Raw genomic sequence first — 21,521 nt, 5'->3', positions numbered from 1 at the left:
TGTCTCTTGCCGAGCTCTTGTGCTTCAGGGACTGAAAACACGGTAAGTACAATTCGCTTTCTTAAATTTGGCAGAAACAGCGCTCACAATGACGAAGACGAAGAAATTAAGGTAGGTTTTCACAAACCTTGTTAAAGATGACCTCTGCTAGGACGCGTCCTCTGGTAAGCTATACGATGTAAGGAAATTCGTTCTCTTCCTGCTGATTCCCTGAACTTCTGTTAAGACGAACTTCTGATAAGATGTACACATTTTCTAGATGCCTTCCATATTCTTTTTAAAGAGAGCCTACAGTGTACTTTTCGCAACAAATTTGCCGCTGACGGCACTGATATGATGTTTTTTTTTCTTCTTCTAAGTTAATTCGAGTCACCATGACGTCGACATACCACAAGCTGTTCCCACCTCTACGAGAGGTGGAAAAACCTTTCCTCCGACGTCGGAGGCCATGCGATGCACGACCGGAAATCGACTTTCGCCTCGTGCGCATCTTTATGATACCAAGGGACAGTTTGTTGCTCCTCTGGGCACAATTGCCAAACTCTCCTGCAGTCGTGTTCTCGGAAGGTACCGCGGCGTGTGTCAGACTCGTACTTCGTCAGACTCGTACTTCCAGGTACTAGAGACATCCGTATACCAAGGTACAAACATCGTTAGTCACGCATTAGAATGCTAGCCCTTCCTCAGCAAGCGGGAAATGTCAGTGTCACAAAACCGCAATACCGAACTCTCTATGTGTCTTTGAATTCGATTAGAATGTTACGTCCCGTGAAAAAAAATATATATAAAAGATGTATTTCCTTACGATAAACGGATAAAACAGATTCTATCATTGTCCATTCACCAGTTTGCACTATGTTCTCGTTCGGTGCTGACTTGCAGTTTTCAGTGGATGTTCTATAGAATACGGCACATACGGCGCAGCGTATGAAACTAGAAAAATCCTCTGCTCGGTACACTGCCCACGGATCCTTGTCATTCTTATAGAGGTGGAAATTCATGTTGGCTTAGTAAAACGTTTTTTGCTTACTCAGGTCATGAAGGTGCATGTTGCGTAGACAATGTTTATATTGTGCACATTCATGCCGCGTGTCCCTATATCTGCGTAATGCGCAGACTGAAAGATGGAGATGCCTTAAACTCAGCCTAGTGCACTGCGAGGTCGTGAGAGAATGGCCAATAGCGGTAAAAACAAATGTTCGTTTATGCTATGTTTTCATTTTTCTCGTACAACAAGGAGTAGCCGTCGTTATCCACTAGTTTCAAATATACCCTTACATAATATCGATAAAACGTTCCGTCATAGCTCCACGTTAACATAAAGCGCTAAGTTTACAATGTGGCGGGACGTTCTGTTCATGTATACAAGAAACAGAGTGAGGTTAATTTTTATTTAAACAGTTGGGTATACGTATACCCTACGTACACCATGAATACGAAAGACATCACTGTGAATCAAACGGCGTGCCTGCTGAATGCGCGTTAAAAAAAAAAAAACGTTGGAAACGGATAACTGACTAATCTTAGACACTGCACATGAAATAATAAAAAAAAGGCTGCCTTTGAGTTTCTTGTTATGGCCCTTCTTAGTGACAAGCTGTCCATTATTTGAAATGCAGTGTTAAAAAAACATTGACATGAATCTGGAAATAAATGGAATACAGATGTGCAGAATATAATTGAAAACTGCACATGTCGAGTTTCAGCAACAACCGCTGTAACATACACGCGTGGGTACACGCAGAGGCTAATCCAGACGGTTAGTCAGGAACCGACTAGACGCCCAATAAAAACGCTTTACGCGCCATGTGTTCCATATGATCGCTCGTTGATCACGATTCTCTCAACACTGACACGAATAGATGTGCAGAAATAGCGTTGCTTTCTTGAGAAAGACTGCAGTTTCCCCACTTAGAATTTTCTGGCGTTCTGTCGCCGGCAACTTACTACTTTGACGGACGTTAGCTGCGTTTGCGGCCTATTCAAAGCAGCTGCATGCGTGAGCCAGCATCATGAATGCCTAGCCGCGTGGAGCGTATAAACTAGTGGTCGAAGGCAACTTTATTGCATGTGCGGTTGAAGTGTAGTTCTCTGCGCATTTACATTGTCAGCAGTTAAACGACAATGAGATTCTAAAGTCCCGCCTTGTCTCAGTAGCGTCTCAGCCTTCACGTCTTACAGAGCATTTTTTCGTTTGTTTGTTTGTGCTCCCGCAACGCGTGTGCGTGCGCGTGTGTGTGTCGCGTAGTCTTGTGCAACGCTACATGTTCAGGATAGTCTAAACGCTTCGTCAGTGAAGTGTAGTGATCTACTGATATCAAACACAACGCACGCTCCAACAGCAATATCCGTATCAACGTGCGCACGCTGGAGCATGGGGGCGCATTAACTACGCTCTTCAATGTTATTGTGTTAAAGCATCAGTTACCTTTACACAATGGTAACGAGGGAGAAGGAGTACGAAGGTGCGATGGGTTGGTAGCCTATATGCACATATCCCATTCTTTCACATCCAGACACAAAGAGGACATGCCTGTGAGAGCAGTGACAAAAATGAGCTAACCGTCTGCGCCGCAGTGCGACGCCGCCGCGCGAGGATTTCGCATTCACGCGCCGATCACGCGGCGTCCAGCAGCGTAGTGCATAGTGCGTGCGGTGAGACGCGCCATCGCAGCGAGTCACCGGTGACATCAGCTCCGAGTAATGGCCTATATTTCGGTCCTGCGATCATTTTCCGGCCGCATACGAGGGCGAACCGGATGCTTAGTCATGCTTACTCCAAGGGCGTCGAAGCCGTAAACGGGCCGTGGGAATAATCGGCGCGGCAGCAACGGGCAACGGTGTTTTCATTCTTCCCTGATCCCAGTCTATCGTCGAGGCTCCCATCGCCAAAAAAAAAAAAAGAAAGAAAACGTAGTCGACGGCGATACTAATCAAGTAGAATGGAAAGAGTCGTGTCCTGACTCATGCTTCGCGTCTTCGCTTACACTTCGCACAAAAAGAAATTAAAATTTATGCGGCACAGTTTGATAACGCACACCTCCCTATTCAGTGCTATGTCAGTATAACGATCGAAGATACTCACATAGGCACGCCACTTTATGCAAAGCAGCCTATACTTATAAAGCCACACTAACTGGTGAGGCTAGAATGCTGGGTGGCCATATTCACAAGTTCGAATCCTTCGATAAGTTTTTTTTTAATATAGTTTGACGATGGTGAGCTTGAAATTCATCTCCTCCAGTGCGCTACATCTGCAGGCTAGGAGTGACGCCTGACACCGGCAAAAGATGCCGAGAGCCAATAGGTCTATACTAATCCAGGTACAACCAAATTAGGAAGGCCTACTAAACTTCAACAAAGACACTCCCTCACCAGAACAGAAACTGGCCTGCCTGGTGCAGTATTCGGCCATTACCTCCCAAATGATTCCTTCAATAAACCCATGGGCCTCTGTCCCCAGCAGCTGCGGAGCACCTGACCAAGGCGGCGGTCAGACCTGCAACGCAGCACAGGGAGCTAAGAATCTCTGGGTCCGGACAGGCCGCCAATGGAAACTGACCCTGTAAACCTTTAATTGCTGCACTCTGTCGAGTGAGGCTAGCTTAGCAGGACTCTTTGAGGAACTATCAGACATTGTTTGGGATATCGGCCTTAGTGAGATTAGAACTGGTGAGGCTTATACATTGCTGAATAACGGCCATGTCCTCTGCTATAGAAGTCTGTCAGATAAGAAGCAATGTGGGGTAGGATTCCTAATCCATAAGGATATAGCGGGCAACACTGACGAATTCTACAGCATTAATGAGAGGGTAGCTGTAGTCGTAATCAAACTTGAAAGTAATCAAAGAGGTGTAGAATAAATGCAGCACAATCCTACGCTCCAACATCCAGTCACGATGATGAGGAAGTAAATCAGTTTTATGAAGATGTTGAATTATAGCCATTAGAAAAGTGCAAACTCAATATACTGTAGTAATGCCGACTTCAATAGCGGGGAGAAAGCAGGCTGATGAACAAGCAATTGGCAACTACGGCGTCGATTCTAGGAACGCTAGAGGAGAGATGCTGGTAGAATCCGCAGAAAGGAATAAGCTTCGAATAATGAACACCTTTTTCATGAAGCGTAGCAACAGAAAGTGGACCTGGAAAAGCCCTAATGGTGAAACAAGAAATAAAATTGACTTCATGCTTTCTGCTGATCCAGCATAGTGCAGGATGTAGAAGTCATAGGTAGGGTAAAGTGCAGTTTAGGTTAGTGAGGGCTAGGATTCACCTCAATTTGAAGAGAGAAAGAGTAAAATTGGTCAAGAAGAAACAGGTCAACCTAGAGGCAGTAAGGACAAAAGCAAACAAATTCAGGCTGGTACTTGCAAACAAATATGCAGCCTTAGAACAGAGAGATAAAGATGACAGAGATATTGAATAAAACCGTAACTAGGCTGGCTTCAGAGGCGCAATTGAAGTGGGAGGCAGAGCACTAAGGCAACCAGTAGGCAATTAGAGAGAGAGAGAGAGAGAATGAAGAGGAAAGGCAGGGAGGTTAACCAGATATGAGTCTCCGGTTTGCTACCCTACACTGGGGATGGGGGATAGGGGTTAGAAAGATGACAGGGAGGAAAACGCTAAAGAAAAGGAAAAAAAAAGGAACGCGCACACATGGAGACACACACACAAAAGGCGTTCCAGTTAAAGTCGTTCACACAGGTCGGTAGATCGCAAAAAGCGCAATAGCGCTTGCACGGCCTTCTGTGACGGTAGGTCGTTTCGATGTTGTAGAATTCTTTTTTCGGATAGCGGTTGGTCGTCCAGTTGGTCAAGTTCGTGGCGAAGGCATGCCCTCTGTGGACTGTACTGCGGGCAGGCGCACAAAGTGTCATGTACGTACAGAATGTCATGTACGTACGATGCAGACAACCAGTAGGCAAGCTCTGCAAAGTAACAAAGGACCTGATAAGGAAACGACAAGGAATGAAAGTGTCTAACTCAAGAGATAAGATAGAATTCGCGGAACTGTCAAAACTGATCAACAAGGCGAAAATAAGTGATATTCAAAACTATAACGTGAGAAAGACGGAAGAAGCCATAAAAAATGGACGCAGCCTGAAATCGGTGAGAAAGAAACTTGGCATAGGACAAACCAAGATGTATGCACTGAAAGATAAGCAGAGTAATATCATCAGAAATCTCGAAGATATAGTAAAAGAAGCGGAAGAATTCTATACTGACCTGTACAGTACCCCTAGGAGTCAGGATATCTCCATTAGAAACAGTAATGAACAGGATACAGAAACTTCACTTATAACTAGCGATGAGATCAGAAGGGCCTTGCAAAACATGAAACGAGGAAGAGCGGCAGGAGAACATGGAATAACAGTCAATTTAATCAAATATGCAGGAGACATAGTGCTTGGAAAACGGGCGGCTCTTTGTACCAAGTGTCTATCGACTGCAAGGGTCCCAGAAAACTGGAAGAATGCAAACATTATACTAATCCACAAAAATGGAGACGTTAAAGAATTGAAAAATTACAGGCCCATTAGCTTACTCCCAGTATTATATAAAATATTTACCAAAATAATCTCCAATAGTATAAGGGCAACACTGGACTTCAGTCAACCAAGGGAACAGGCTGGCGTCAGAAAGGGATACCCTACAATGGATCACATCCATGTAATCAATCAGGTAATCGAGAAATCTGCAGAGTAGATACAGCCTCTCTATATGGCTTTCATATATTACGAAAAGGAATTTGATTCCGTAGAGATACCAGCAGTCATAGAGGCATTACGTAATCAAGGATTAGTGAACGCTTACGTAAATACCTTGGAAAATATCTGCAGAGGTTCTACAGTTACCTTAATTCTACACAAGAAAAGCTGGAAAATACCTATAAAAAAAGGGGTTGGACAGGGAGACACAATCTCTCCAATGTTATTCACTACGTGCTTGGAAGAAGTATTCAAGCTTTTAAACTGGGAAGGCTTAGGAGTAAGGATCGACGGTGAATATCTCAGCAACCTTCTGTTTGCCGATGACATATTCTATTCAGCAACAATGCAGACGAGTTACAACAAATGACTGAGGACCTTAACACAGAGCGTGTAAGAGTGGGGTTTAAGATTAATATGCAGAAGAGAAAGATAATGATGAATAGCCGGTCAAGGGAACAATAACTGAATATCGCCAGTCAGCCTCTAGAGTCTGAAGGAGTACGTTTACCTAGGTGAATTAATCACAGGGAACCCTGATCATGAGAAGGAAATTCATAGAAGAATAAAGATGGGCTGGATCGCATACGGCAGACATTGTCCGCTCCTGACTGGAAGCTTACCATTACCATTGAAAAGGAAGGTGTACAATCAGTGCATTTTACCAGTGTTGACATATGGGGCAGAGACTTGGAGACTGACAAAGAAGCTTGAGAACAAGTTAAGGACCCCGCAAAGAGTGATGGAACGAAGATTGCTAGGCATAACGCTAAGAGACAGAAAGAGAGCGGTTTGGATCAGAGAGCAAACGGGTATAGACGAAATTCTAATTGACATCAAGAGAAAAAAATGGAGCTGGGCAGGTCATGTAATGCGCCGGTTAGATAACCGTTGGACCATTAGGGTTACAGAATGGGTACCAAGAGAAGGGAAACGCAGTCGAGGACGGCAGAATACTAGGTGGAGCGATGAACTGAGGAAATTCGCGGGCGCTTGTTGGAATCGGTTGGCGCAGGACAAGGGTAATTGAAGATCGCAGGGAAGATGCCTTCATCCTGCAGTGGACATAAAACAGGCTACTGCTGCTGCTGATGATGATACTATTGGACTATACTCTAAATGTTCTCAATATCGCAACAAACTCTATATCGTCAAAAACTGTAACATGGTTGGAAGCATTACAACTAGCTACTACAGTTTTCATTGGAATGTTGTGAAATACGTGGGGCAAATCGAAGAGCGCACACTGATTCCAATGACTGAGAGAAAACCTTGAAAGAAGAGAGATGATGTCAGCGGTATGGCACAGAAACCCTTAATTGGAACACGTCATTACTAATCTCCATTACATACCATAGCGAATGCATCAGGCTGTGCATTCACGTCTGCAGCGAACAATGTATAAGAGCCACACTAGAATGACATTTACGAGCAAGATGATCAGCCTGCATTTTATAGATTGACTTTAGAAGCTGTCAAAATAAAGTAACATCTCATAAAAGCGCACAAGCCTCAATGTAGCTAAAAGAGCAGTAATGGTTAGCTATTGTACAGCCTGTAGCGGTGCTAATAAGCTGTAAAGAAGTGACAGCACTTTTCAGTAACGCTATAGGGTCGTGCCCTCTTCGTAAAAACACCTGAGTCATATTCACAAAGCAGTTTATTCGCAAGAATTATTCGTCAACAGCTAGCCGCGTTCTCCGGTATTATGCTGGCTATCGCGATTGCCAGGCGCTAGTTTACGTGCAAGTCCAGCGTACGACGCCTTTCCGCATATATGATTATTTATCCCGATACAACTTCAACGTCTATTGTGCTTTACAGGAAAACAGGTGGCTCATATGACGATTTAGCTGATAGTTATTAATGAACTATTAATCTGCAACCTTACATTCTAAGTTTATTCAGTTGTGAGCGTTTGAACACCGATGAAGTGTTGTTCCTAAGAATGGGCAGTCGTGTGCGCACAATTTTCGTAGTTGTAGTCATACTGTTAGGATGTATAAGCGGAAAGGCTATACTTAAGTCTGTCTTATTTCTCGAATACAGACAGAAAGTTCAAAAAACCAATAGACATGTACTTCCTAAACGCAGCTTCGATTACTGAGTGCGAAATGATTACCCGTTTCCATCAATATTAAAGGTGAAGTGTGAAGAGAAAGGGCAGTGGAAGAAATTACTTCTTTTTAGGGCTGTTAAATATTGCAAGAAATTTGTTTCAGTCCCTGTGTACATGCTATGATAAATGGAATTGCTTATTTTTTATATTTGCCTTTTAATGGGGATAGGATTCTTCATTCCTGGCAACGTTTCGCGGGCCAACTAAGTACACTCGCAACAACTGCCAGGACCTTATGATGAAGCAGCACAACACCGGTTTTTTTTACAGCCATTAGAAACCTTATAGAATGGTTGGCAGCGTGACTGTACTCAATCCATTGGCGTAAGCAAATCATGTGGCTATAAAGTCTTGGCTAACTTCTGACTTGCTCCATTTATACTGGTGTAATTCTGTTCACGCAATAATTTCATCTGTCTTGTGGTCCAAAGGAGTACAGTGAGCGGCGATAATAATTAGCTGATTTGACCGACCGCCCCACAAACGACATTTCAGCACTCAATCTGTTGCGTGCGTATCTACTTGAGCCTGTGTACGCCAAAGGACGCACACAAATAAATTATTACTCCACGGTAGTAGCAAATATCCCAGCACGTTCGGCTTGCACCGAAATAATAAGATCCAATGGTTATGTACAAGTAGCACAAAGGCACAGTGATACACCAATTCACAATTAGCGCTTACGATTTACAGTTAGGCGCTAACGAATGGTAATTCGGTGCCATCGTCTCGTTATCTCCTGACGTTTGATATGGGATTCATTAAAAAGTGCATAGTTTTATATGCGCACTCGTTAAGCATTTGGAAGAGCGGTATAGATCACAGACATTCTGGGAAGACCATTCATCTCTCGGCTGTGTTCAAGCAAAAGCACTTTAGGAAAAGGTACATTCTTGCTGCGAATGAATTGCGTCACTTTTATGTTAACGGCGGCTCAGTGAATACCCTGCGCTTTGTTGACCAATTTGAAATCTCTGGAAGGAAAATACATGAAAGAGTGGGCACGTAATGTTTTATGTTCTTGGGGGGGGGGTCCTTCGGGATTTTTGAGCTGAGAAGAAGTTAAATTTTTGCACTACCACAAGAAACTACGATCAAAAGCAACGAAAAAGTTCATCGAGCCTATTCGGTGTTAAAAAGCAAGAAAAAGAACAAAACCTAGAAGGCCAGGTAAGAGTGCGCAGGGGACGACGATTGCAGTTAATGAGGTCCACAACGAGTGGTACGTAACGAAAGGAGAAGGAAGAAAGATGAAAGAAATGAGTAGACCATGCGAGGATGCCCGTACGTCCAAATTGAAGATCGCGGGCTGCTATCCTTCTCTCAGTCCTCGTACAATTATTCTGTCAGTTACAGCCAGTCCAATAGCGCGCGATATTTTCGACTGTGATCCACTTGGGCGACAGCCATTGGCCGACACGGTCGAAAAGCACAGCCTTTTTTTTTTCCCCGATCATAGCGGAACGTCTTTCCTTGGCGCCGGGAGCGTCGGTGATGCCTGGAGCAGCGGCCGAGAAGATTCTCTCCGCCGGCGGCGGAGAGCATGCTCTGGGCCGCTCTTGAGCGCCGCTCACCTGGGGCCCGGGTCCCAGCGCCGTCATGGTCCTGGCCGACCGGGTTAAATCCTGGCGCGTAATCCTGGCCGCACGTCGTCATCCAGCGGGTCGCGGCAGCGCGGCCATAGTCGCGGCCGTGCGTTGGACGCGGTCGCGGCCCGAGACTCTTGCCGGAGCAGCCGGCGTGCGCATGCGCCGCGATAGAGCGGGTGTGGTAGACCGCCATTGGCGCCGGTGTGTTTCCCACGGATAGCTGGATGCCAAATTACGGGTCAGGCCCCGGCGTGACCCTCTGAGGTCAAGCAAGTTTCCCCGCCCCCGCCGTGCCGCCACGGCAGCGACCATTACCGGCGCCTTCTCCCCCCAGGCAGGCGAACGTCTGCGGGCCTCCCAAAAGTCGTGTCCGTGCTTTTTGCTGGCCTTTGTTGTTGCACCGAGCGACGCATGCGGAGCCGGGCACGTCAGTCCGTGTACGACGCCGGCCGCCGCCAACCGGTTTTTTGTCGCTTGTGCTGTTCGCGCGCCGGGGGAATGCTGGTTTCCGTCTGTTTGTGTGTGCATGCTCGGGGCTTGACCCCCGCCGCCGGGTGGGGCCAGGTTATTGCCGAAAGTGATGTCAAAACGCGGCTGAGTCGTTCGGCACTCTCGAGGGACACGCCGCGCGCATTGTTGCTGCCGCCGGTGCACCTTGCAAAACGTGTCAGGCCCTCTTCTTTCGCAAAGGCCGATTCATGGGCCGCTGTCAGTCCTCCTCCCCGCCGGTGTTGTTTGTTCTGGGCGCCGGTTAGAATGTCAGCGCCAAGAGCCTGCAGCCTTGTTAAAGTGCGCGCGGCGAAACCGAGAGGAGGCCGCGCAGCTCAGTGACACCCGCGTGACGGGCGACATCAATGAACAGGGCGCAGCCACGGCTCACTTCGCGGCCAGTGCCTTCTTCCCCGACACGCGGAGCCATTTCATTTGCGAGCCGTCCTCGCTTTTGCGCAAGCGCCGCTACAACAACAGGAAGAAGACTACGCGACCGAGACGTCGGTCTACCGCTCGCTTAGTCACGCGATGTTGCAGCAACGCATCTTGCATTAGGCAACTCTGCACACGTCTCGAATTGTACAAACAACCATAACTGAGCCTGATATTTCCCGATACCTTTTCACACGCTTTCAGACACAAGCGTTTTCAGACATCACGATTAAATATCGCCAGCACAGTTTTTTTTTTTCAAGAGAAAGGATCAAATAGCAGGATTTTACAACATTTCCGTAGATATTACTCATAGGTTTACATTCTACGTAATGATTTGGAAGCACATCAAATGCTAAACCTGATTTTTTTCACAGAAGACATGATAACCATAGCAACGACCTGCTATGACCGAATAGTGTTCGACAAACCGAAGGCCGGTTCCACGCACCGCTCCTACGTTCAAACGCATGTGTCACTCTTGACATCAAAGGACCCTGAGGTGATCACCACTAGATTTGATACTAAGTTCGCTTCTTTTTCGTATTTTGAAGCTTATATTGAACGGAGGCTACTTCTTTACTCCATTCTATGCAGAGATGAGCCTACGGGTGACACTTTTATGCGGATTACTGTGCATGACTCTACTAAAATACTAGAGCTTAATACACAACGGACGAAAAAATAATGCGAACTGTTCCACTTAGAGTAACCATAAAAGGAAAAGAAGCTAAGGCAAGCAGGCTTGTGGTGATCGGGTCACTGTTTCACTAAATCTCCCATTCACTAGCGTAATGTGCCAGCGCCTCGGCTATCATTGCTGGCCAAAGCTTGCACACAGGCGAACCCCAGACAGACACGCACACACACGCACGCACTACGAATGCAATCAAAATGTCTCCTTTTGTTCTTCGACGTTCCCGTTCTACCTAACAGGCCTTCGAGCCAATCCTATATAAAAAATTCTTATCGTCATCGTTTGATGCCATGGCCACTTCACGCCAAAGTCCGCCACTTGGTTTGCACGCCACCTGTAATCTCCGTTAAGCAAACTGCCCGCTTCTTGAACAATGCCTCCCGCCGTGTAACCCGAAGCACTTGTGCTGGCACACGCAAACTGGACTGAAGCCTCTGCTTCGCGAAATCAGTGCCTCCAACCACGCAAGGCTTTCAGGGGGAGGCAGCACCGAGAGGCAGAGTGCCGTGCATTCACGTAGCATCCGAACTGCCGCATCAGCGCTGCGAGCGCATGCAGGTGCCCTGCGTTGGTGCATCTCGGTCAAGACATCTTCAGCGCGCGCTCAAGCGTGCCAAAAAAGAAAAAAAAAAACGAGGGAGGCAGGCAAGCGAGCTCGTTTTCGGAAGTGCGATAAAGAAAAGCGGGCCTGCCTTCTGTCACGGCTCTCGCCCGCGCACATGGAACGATATGCGGAGCACTCGAGGAGAACTCCACGCGACCGCCTTGGCTGCTGCACATAGCCTTCTCACTTCTGCAGTTTCACTTACGACAGCGTGAAATCATCATATCAATGTTTCCCAGCGAAACGTACGATGCATGGTGCGCGCTTGAGAAGCAGCGGACCGGCGAGAGAAGTGGAGTCGTTTCCCTTTTCGCACAGTAAAGTGCTATCTATGTGTTTAGTGGCTTCCGTCTACTGGCCGCCAGTATAGTTATGTGTCCTGGTGGCAGAAATTTCTCTAACAGAATGTGACAAAGATGGCGGGACAGCCGGCAAAGACCCGCGAAGGAGTAATTACGTTTCCTACAGGTGTGCTTTCGAGCAAAGAGGCAGACACGAGGCGTGCTGAACGTCATTAGGCTGGGACTTTCGTTTCGTTCCTGATAATCATTTAGCGCCAACAATACGAGCTATGTGGCTCCGGGATATCAAGTTACCGGTAATTATAACGACTTGTGCATGTTTTATTTGTATTAACCTATGCGTCACTTCTATATTTAATGAGAAAGTGATAAAACAGCGGCTTCCAGAGTTGACAATACGGGCTTGCCAAAAATAAAGCGTCAAGTTGATAGCCGAATTGGGACGAGTTTCGCTCCTAAAGACGTCACAACGAGTACTCCATGTTTGTCGCTGCCTACTTTCGGGCAATTGTAACTTTCCAAATTGCGCTCTTGAAGATGTCGTGTAGAACAATGTACAAATTCACAAAGCTTTTCGTTGCGAGAACTGCTTGTCATTGACGAGCCGCCTTTGATAATATGTTGAGGGTTTCACGTTTTGGCTTAGCACTGAGAAACGCGTTTACTTTCGGAGATCAATTCTGTCCACAAACTTATTTTGGAAGTTTGGTCACGGCCCGTATTCCGATAGCAGTTCTCATGCAGTTTTTAAGGAGAGACGCTGATCAAACGTAATCGTAACAGCGAATATTGAATAAGCGAAGGCGGCCACGCCATTGATAAGCAATACCTAAGAACGAAAAACTTTGTGAATTTGGGGCGCTATAACGTAAAACTATTCCAATTCTGCTATCAGCCCTCCACGATTGGTGAAAAACTTTTTTCGACCATCCCCACTTCACCTGTCTGTCACGCGACGTAACGAAAACCGCGATAGCTCCCCATATGATATGATGTGTACACACTGATTATGCATGATTTGACAGAAAAAAGAAATACAGTTATTTCTGATTCGACCCCTTTTCGCCATTAGCCCTCGGCTATTGGTAAAAAGTTTTCGGGCTGCACCCACTTCACCTGCCTGTCACGCGACGTCACAAAATCGCACAAACTCACCGCGTCAGAGTGACGTGTACGCGATAAAGATGCATTAATATGCCGAACAAAACTGAATTTTCTTCGGAATAGCCGCAGGCTGCCCCGTTCCGAAAGGAATAAAAGATGGCTGCCGCCGATCGCTGAGAAGCTGGCTACTCAGACCTGCCGGAGAGCATGGGTGTATTTGCGTATAATAAATCTTCTTGCGTGGCCGTGTAACGTTTTCAAGCACTTTCGTCACGTTTACCACCCCATTCGGCCAACTCTTCTTTGCTGAGGGTCCGTTTTAGCGTCATTCTTAAGCTTCCGTTGCATGCCGCCGTGATTTTCGACCAGCCACCACAAGCTAAGTAAGGGAAAGCCGACCAATTGCAGACGCCGGCACAACCCTCTTCATCCGGTTATCGATTTTCAGTGCACTGGCTCGGCCTCATCGAAACCCTCTCCACTTGAGCGTGCTCCTCGCCTGTTGTCAGCCAATTAGATACGACAAGCCGCTCAGTGTAGGCAATGTTATTCGTTTTTCAAGCAAACAAAAAGTGACCTCCTATGAACGAGGAGAGTGTTTAATTGGTCTGTTCAGACAACACTGCAGGTGACCGCCCGGTGCTTGCGTCGGTGGTTACGCAAATTTGACGTCAGGAGATTGGAATAGAAACATATTGGAATAGTTTTACGTTATAGGGCCCCTGGTCTCACTATTTCAGGGCAATTTGGCAAAAATTAAAAAAAAAGAGGTAGAAGATTACACTCGCAAACTCACACATCGTCATGTGTTATACCTTATACCGTATTATTACAAGTGCATTAAATTGCAGTTTGATAGGCGCCAAGATAAAAATAATGTGAAATCCTTCGTTTCTTCCAGTTATCGCTTTGTGAGACAGTGCCAATATTCATCTTTAACATTTTGTTCGATTTCCCGCTTACCGCGCTTTATTTTATGTCAAATTTCGCGACAAGACAAATGTTAGTTTTACGGACATTCATGTCTTCAAGTTTTCAACACTTCGGCCAAAAGTAACCGCTTGCAGTTGCGTTCATTAACGAAGTTAAAACCTCCCTTTTAATCAAACATCATATATGATGCTTTCTTTTGCTTAACGGAACGGCTTTCCTTCACTGCCGATTCCCCCCAAAACACGATTGTATATATCAAAAAGAGTGTAAAAACCATATGCGACGTATATATGCTTTCCCTAGGAAGCGTGGAGAAAATGAATACTTCCGCACGCAGGGAGATGAGAACGGTGCATACGTAAGTGCACGGGCTCGCGCCGGCCACGTGCACTCGCCGGCCTCGCACCGTCTTGAGCTCTTCCTGTTTTCTTTCCCTTATTTTATTATAATTACTTTAATACGCGTTATGTCTGCGCGTTGCCGAAGGCACAGCCACACAGCGGCAAACGCACATGCAGGGCGTAGTCGCCAGTGGGGTCAGCTGTCTTTCCTCGAACATTTCAATTCCAGCACGCGTCAGGAAGCCTTATGTAGTTTTCGTCAGCCTTCAAGAGTGCGAGCGCTTGAGAGGGCGATGACGCGCATAAACAACGCCAAAGGGCTAAGTTCTTGAATAGCCGTTACGTAATTGTTTTCGGGCTTGGAGCCCAGGAAGCCTGGTGCGGTATGGTACAGTTTCGTGCAACATGACAGACAACGTAGTCAAAATCTCATCGGGTCGGATGTAAAGGTGTTCAACGTGGCTGACTGTTCAACGGGAAAAATAACCGCTGCCTACTCACTTGTCAGGTTTTAACTGCCAGCACGTGCAAGGAAGGGATCGCTGATTGAATGCTAGTCAGCCGTTTCCTTTCGCCCTGCGCCGTTGTAACTGTCCACCGCGTCTCGCGACTTTGTAGCCGCTGATGAATCGGCGCTCCGGTTGCCTGCTGGTCCGTTCACCCAGGCGTGATTGTTCGCCCATTGTTCGAGCTGAAGCGTAAAAGTGTTATAGAGTATTTCTTTTTTTGTTTTCGATTTCTTTATTTCTGCTTCAATAATATGTATCTCCATTTTTCTGTGCTTCGCATGTAGGCAATGCCAGGACTCTTTCACATGTCTTTCACTATACCCGAGATCCAGCCAGCAGTTTCCTGAAATTAAATGTACAGTGAAATCTTAATCAACATGTGACGCTCTTATTATTTCTTTTTTTTTTCTTGTTTTCTGCTATTGTGATTAAACCCTAGCAGCCGAAGAGTCGGTTTCACAGATACAGCGGTTATCGTAAAGCGAATAACTAGAAATTTGATAGCGCCAGTAATAAACCCGTCTCTGGCGTTGCAACGCTGTCGGCGAAACAGCGAGCGGAAATACCAACCGCGTCGCCAGAACTACTCGGAAGTACGGACACGGGCGAGTGTAATCGCGCAGTGTACGCTGTACAGTACTGTCGGCCCACCTTTGTGGGGGGCGGGTGGTGAAGTGCACCCGCGGAATCCAAGCGCGGACGCACCCAGCGAGCGACCGCTCCGCTTGCGTGCACCAACGTGGGATTCCAGCGTCGCGGAAGAGCGCGGCTTGCTCCGCGCGAGAAGCGAGCGATGTGCCCACCGAAGCCCGCGCCTGTGGCTTCCGCACTGCTGGATGACCAGGCAGCCGTGTCGCAGTAATTACCGCTTGTAGCGCCCCGCACTCCGATAAGCGCCGTTCATCTGGCAGAAGAAGTTTCAAGGCGAGACCGCTGCGGAGTCAAACATTTCTCCTCTGTTCCTGGCGGCCGCTGACCTGCGCGGCCGTGTCCTCTTCCTGACATACTGCAGAGTGCGTGAGGTACGTTTCTTCCTGCGTCGACATCGTCGTGAGTGCGGCGGTGATTGGGAAGAAAGAACTATAGGAGCACTACAAGAAGTGTAAGCTCAAGCTGACATGCTAAACCATTCTTGATTATGATCACATTACACCTGTGTCGTATTCTTACATGGGATCATTTTTTATTTCAAATTTTTTTTTTCACTGTGGCTTGTGACCTAGCCTATTTTTTTTTCTTTTTCCGAGCTTACTGGCTCTGAGGCGCATAGTGAATGTCATCAAAGAGAAATGAAGTCACTAAAATCATTACGAGAGCTTCACCGCGCTCACACGCGCCCGCACACACATACACAAGGAAGCACAAAAAAAAAAGTGGCAGACTCAACTGTAGTCGACATCAACGTAATGATTCTATTCATAATGTAACTGTCCTGTAGCGAACTGTTATGCGGAGATTATATGTTGTAGTGTTTGTATTTCTATTAAATATTTAAGACACACTGTTTGTAAGAAGATGCATTATGTTTATACAATATTGTTGTAGACCGGCGCCACGCTCGTGTGCGTCCCCCTCGCGGCCGCCACCCCCGCACACCTGGCAGGACGGGTGACCCTGGCGGCGCTCCATCACGGCATCGTTGGCCAGGGTAAGTGTTTGGCAGATCAGGGAAGCGTCGTCGCACGTGCGCGATGAGCTCAACGCGCTTGGCTGGTTCGCTTCCGTGGTCCTCCCCCGTGGCCGCCAACCGAAGCGTCAGCTACTTCCCGTCTTGGACTGCAGATGGTGGTAGTCGTCTGCTTGTTGACGCATGAAAACGGTGAGATACACGGCGAGATACACCACAAGAACTGGCTTGACTCGGAGTAGAAGACTTGGCATTACAGACTGGGCAGTTTCGCCCGAATGGCGAAGCACTGAAAGTGACAGCAAGGGTTAGCGTTGCGCTGAAGCTTCTCAGACGGTTATCTAAAAATAAATGGGGGAGGGGGGGTAAAATGTTGGCGGCGACATAGCATGTGAGACAACTTCGGCTGCGCAGCAGGAAGTGGCAACTATTTATTTATTTATTTAATTCATTGCATACACTCATTACGCAACACTGTTTGGACCCATAGCCTTGGCGGCCAGTTTGGGGTCCAATAACAAAATGGGCATAAGAAGAACACCGTACTTATTGTACGAGACAACTTAAACACACGTTATTAAAGCATTCTTACTGGGAAAATATAGGATAAACAAAAGACTATGTTATGACATCAGGGAATACAAATAGAAAAACCCTGTCAGCATTCATGAAATGTGTTTTCTAAGCATTGTACAAACTTTTGGCTAGTCTTCATACTGAGTGGGAGTGCGTTCCATATTATTGTTGAACTCCACGAGTCTCTGTTCATATACATTGCGACATGGTGGTAATTTAATACAGTTGTTAGTAGCTGCCCTTGTGTTTCGTGCCGGAAAATTAATTATCGTGATGGGTAGGAGATTAGTAAAACGTATTATTGCATTAACTGCCTGAGCAACTTTTACTTTATACGCCTCACGGAACAGCAGAACACGAAGCAATTGGAACAGAGGTTTACTTGGATCAATATGTTTGGAAAAGGTAGCTATTCGTAGCACCCGCTTTTGATTACCGACGACAGGTTCTACATAGGTTTTGTACGTACTGCCCCGAGACTCTAAACAATAATAAAGGTGACTCTGTATAGAAGCAAAGTCTCCCTAAAACTTGAGGGTGAAAACATTGAAGGGCTTTTAACAATACATGACAACCATATGCCAATAAGGATGCATACCTTACCAATTTGATATTTACAATGCATATCCGATTCAAAGCAAACACCTAGATACTTGTAGCGGCATGCTCTGTTCAACCGTACATTATTCAAAAATATAGACAGAGAGTCACAAGTCGTCCCCTTCCTCCTGCAATAGAAGACTACACAAGTGTTTTTGTCGATGTTAAGTGTAAACTGATTCTGCATGAACCATTTTGCGACACGATAGAGTTCTTGATTTATTTTGCCCTGCACTTCTTCAATAGTGTCCCCAACAAAAAATAATGCCGTATCAACCCCGTATAATAAAACTTGAGAGCACGTTAACACCGACGGAAGATCGTTCACGTATAGGGAGAAGAAGACGGGCCCAAAGGACTGAGCCCTGCGGAACGCCCATCGAAACACTACTTGAGGCTGACATCATCATCATCAGCCTGGTTACGCCCACTGCAGGGCAAAGGCCTCTCCCATACTTCTCCGACTACCCCTGTCATGTACTAATTGTGGCCATGTTGTCCCTGCAAACTTCTTAATCTCATCCGCCAAGCTAACTTTCTGCCGCCCCCTGCTACGCTTCCCTTCTCTTGGAATCCAGTCCGTAACCCTTAGTGACCATCGGTTATCTTCCCTCCTCATTACATGTCCTGCCCATGCCCATTTCTTTTTCTTGATTTCAACTATGATGTCAGTAACTCGCGTTTGTTCCCTCACCCAATCTGCTCTTTTCTTATCCCTTAACGTTTAACTATTTAGCAGATCCGATATTCTCCCCCTAAAATAGTAAGTATACAGTTTATATGCAATAATATTATGACTAACCACGTCAAATGCTTTTTCAAGCCTAGAAACACAGCAACGGCAATCTTATTATCATGTAATGCTGTATTAATCAATTGTGTAAGTGCAAGAACAGCAGATGATGTGGATATATGAGGACGAAACCCATGCTGATTAGGACAAATAATATTATCTTTACCTAAAAATTCCTGCATACGTGTAGAAATAATTTTCTCAACCAAAGTATTAAATATGCTCAGAACAGATATTGGTCTATAGTTGCTGGGGGCAGAAAGATCTCCTTCCTAATAAATTGGTACTACCTTTGCTACTTTGAGGGCGTCAGGGTATTTTCCAGCTTCCAAGGAATGATTAAACATGTGCAACAGATGAATACCTGATATATCTATATTATCTTTCAATAACCTGAAGGGTATTCCATCTAGTCCCGCCGCCTTACCTACAGAAAAGGTTTTTGACTGGCGTTAAAATATCCACCTACTCTATATCATGCATCGCAAAGCCATCACTAACAGGTTGTATTGGTACGCAGGATTCATAAGCCGGAGGAAACTGCGCTGCTAGTGACGGCCGTATGTTAGAAAAGTAGTCATTAAAAGCATCTACCGCAGCTTAGTCGACTAGTTCGGGTAATAGAGGCTGATTTGAGCGATTACCGATTACATCATTTACAATAATCCATATTTTCTTGCGTGTTTCCGTCGGTCTGCTGTACCATCGAGGAGTAATATTGTTTTTTTCGTTCCCACATAAGAGATACTGATTTATTCCTGAAGCATTTAAATCGGCTCCTAAATAGGAGTTAGGCCTGTGTTCCTTCCATTTGTGGTACCACTTATCTTTTTCTTTCAACACAAATAGAATTTCATCGGTCATAGGCGTCGCACAAAGCTGGCGTGACGAAGAGCACCGCACCTCGATACTGCATATCGTGATTTGAGACAGGGAAACGAAACCGTCCGCGCTTGCAACTTGAAGTGTGCCGTCCGTTCCGTTCAGTCCACTACGTGTGCACCAGGGTGTGGTGTGCACATAACCTTCCAAAGCTCCCCGCGCGTGCCACAGGTGCGCTGTCGATACCGTGACAGCATGACAGCGACACCGACGGCGCGAACCAAGTGTCAATATAATTGCTATTGCAAGAAAACACGCTAACAGGATGACACCGTCAGTCGGATATAGCAAACGATGAGACGAAGTATACTACGCTACCACAATGTGTACCCTATGCGCAAATATTTCATGATATCGACCGAAACTTCCTGTACGTCTCAGGCATTGGCGCCTGCAGCGTTGTCATTTCTTGGAATAATGGCCTGCACTCACAAATCGTCTCCTGTGTCACTAACGTCCGCGATTGGCTATTGCCGCGGTGATAGACTCGTTTTCAGACCAATCGCTATCATGAGTAAAGGGCACCTGATTGCTGGCCAACGAGAAAATGATCTCATGGAAAGGAGGTGTCTCGCGCAATTGATTTCACGTCTTTTTAAGTAATACGGGCAGCGTTATATAATCAATAAACAAACAATTCTAATAAAATATCACAATAATGTAACGACTGTGCGTCAAAACTAACCGTTTGCTTTACGAAAGCTCGATGTTCTTAATTCACACGTTACAGAGCAAGCAACATGCGGAAACAATTACAGCCCAAAATTTTCATCGACGATACGACACTCCCTAGTGCGAAATTTGGGCGAAGCTCTGTACGTGTTTTTATTTCGCGATACATTGGCTGGCCCGGACAATCTGTCTTGTGCGGCACGTTGCAAACAAAGCGAAGTGTGGCGCTACTACCTCGCTAATTGGGAGATCGCGAGAGGCAGCGCATGGGTGACTCGTGAAGCGCGATTCACAGCAGCCGCCGCAGACAGACCTTCGTTCATGCAGCGCTCCGTTTCCATATATACTATCGGTGGCGTCAACGGTGAACAGACGACGCGCTAAGATCCCTGAACAAAACTGAATAAAGCTAGCGACATTCCTCCTCGCGCGGTTTCTCCTTCTCCTGGACTTCTCGCAGCTCGCTCTTTCTCTCGTAGCTCGCCCTCGCAGTTTGGCCGCTCGCTAGGAAGCCGCCAATAAAGTTACACGAGGTGACACATTAAAAATTGTGGTTGGCTGTTTGCGCATGAATTTTTAACGCAGTTAAGGCTTTATTATTGTGTCCTGTTGTAGGAATGATGATGGAACGCTATGAAACTGGCGGAAGCAGTTGTTTTTTGTGCATTTTCAGCGCGTAACTGCGCGCTTGTTTTGTGGCTTCGGGTTGGCTGCCTTCTTCCAGTTAGAAGGAGGCTCTTGAGGCTAGTTTGGTGGACGAATTCCTTTTAGTGTCGCGAACTAGCACATAAATCAGAATTCTTTGTCTCTCCAGTAAGGTATACGTAATGTACACGATGTTTATATACATGCCAGAGCTTTGTTTGAGTGTTATGCCGTCCAGTGCCATGCATTGTACTCGTAGGCAAGAACACTGTCGCGGCTTGCACAGATCAACCCGCTTCGCGAGTTATTTCTATTGCATTAATCAGACTCTTTATTTGGCTTTCTAAAGACACTTGCCCGGCGTGAAAGGGCTACGACGAAGGTTTCGCCGGTACACGCCAAAGGCAATGCGTTCGCGTGTGTGCAGCACTATGTAGCTGCCGATTCAACAACTCGGATGCGTTTGCGCTGCTCGAAGTGCGTACCTGTGTACTTGCGTGTACCCGATCGACTGCCTTGTGTCCAGCTTGTGCACCTTCATAATTTAATCATCTTAGTATCATGATGACCGAACGCAAGGTGCGTGACATATTGGCCTGAATAACGCGAGCGTCATGTAGAAACGCGCGCGTTCAACGCGGAGCATCTCAGCTATTCTCGTCGTTTCGTCATGACGCTGGCATCGCTTTAAGCAGTGAAGCTGCTCCTACGCTTTTATGACAAACTGGCGCCCTTGGCTCTGAAGCGCAAACATCACAGTGAAACCTGTACTTCATTTGTGAACAAAGCGTGTGCAAGGACTAAAGTTACACATAGAAATAGTTTCCATGAATGAGCACTTTCCCTCTTTGCGCAGTTCCAATTAAGTCAATATGAGCCAATAAACTCGTGAA

At 46.3% G+C, this 21,521-nt stretch overlaps 1 protein-coding gene across 3 annotated transcripts in view; it reads right to left on the bottom strand.

Moving 5' to 3' along the window:
- Nucleotides 1–21,521, bottom strand: part of spz3 (Spaetzle domain-containing protein 3) — a 111,975-nt gene that overhangs the window by 52,139 nt on the left and 38,315 nt on the right. For 2 of the 3 annotated variants that reach the window (XM_055062091.2, XM_055062093.2), the window contains exon 1: nt 9,405–9,624. The exons of the other annotated variant lie outside the window; for it this stretch is intronic. In XM_055062091.2, coding sequence (XP_054918066.1) covers nt 9,405–9,431 — 27 coding nt within the window. In that variant the 5' untranslated portion in view covers nt 9,432–9,624. Of the gene's footprint in view, nt 1–9,404; nt 9,625–21,521 lie in introns of those variants that run through there. 3 annotated transcript variants of the gene reach the window in all.

This window comes from Dermacentor andersoni, chromosome 1 (assembly GCF_023375885.2).
Source record: "Dermacentor andersoni chromosome 1, qqDerAnde1_hic_scaffold, whole genome shotgun sequence".
NCBI classification, from domain to species: Eukaryota; Metazoa; Arthropoda; class Arachnida; order Ixodida; family Ixodidae; genus Dermacentor; species Dermacentor andersoni.
Note: the sequence above shows the minus strand (reverse complement) of the source record. Positions and strands in the feature narration are given on the sequence as shown.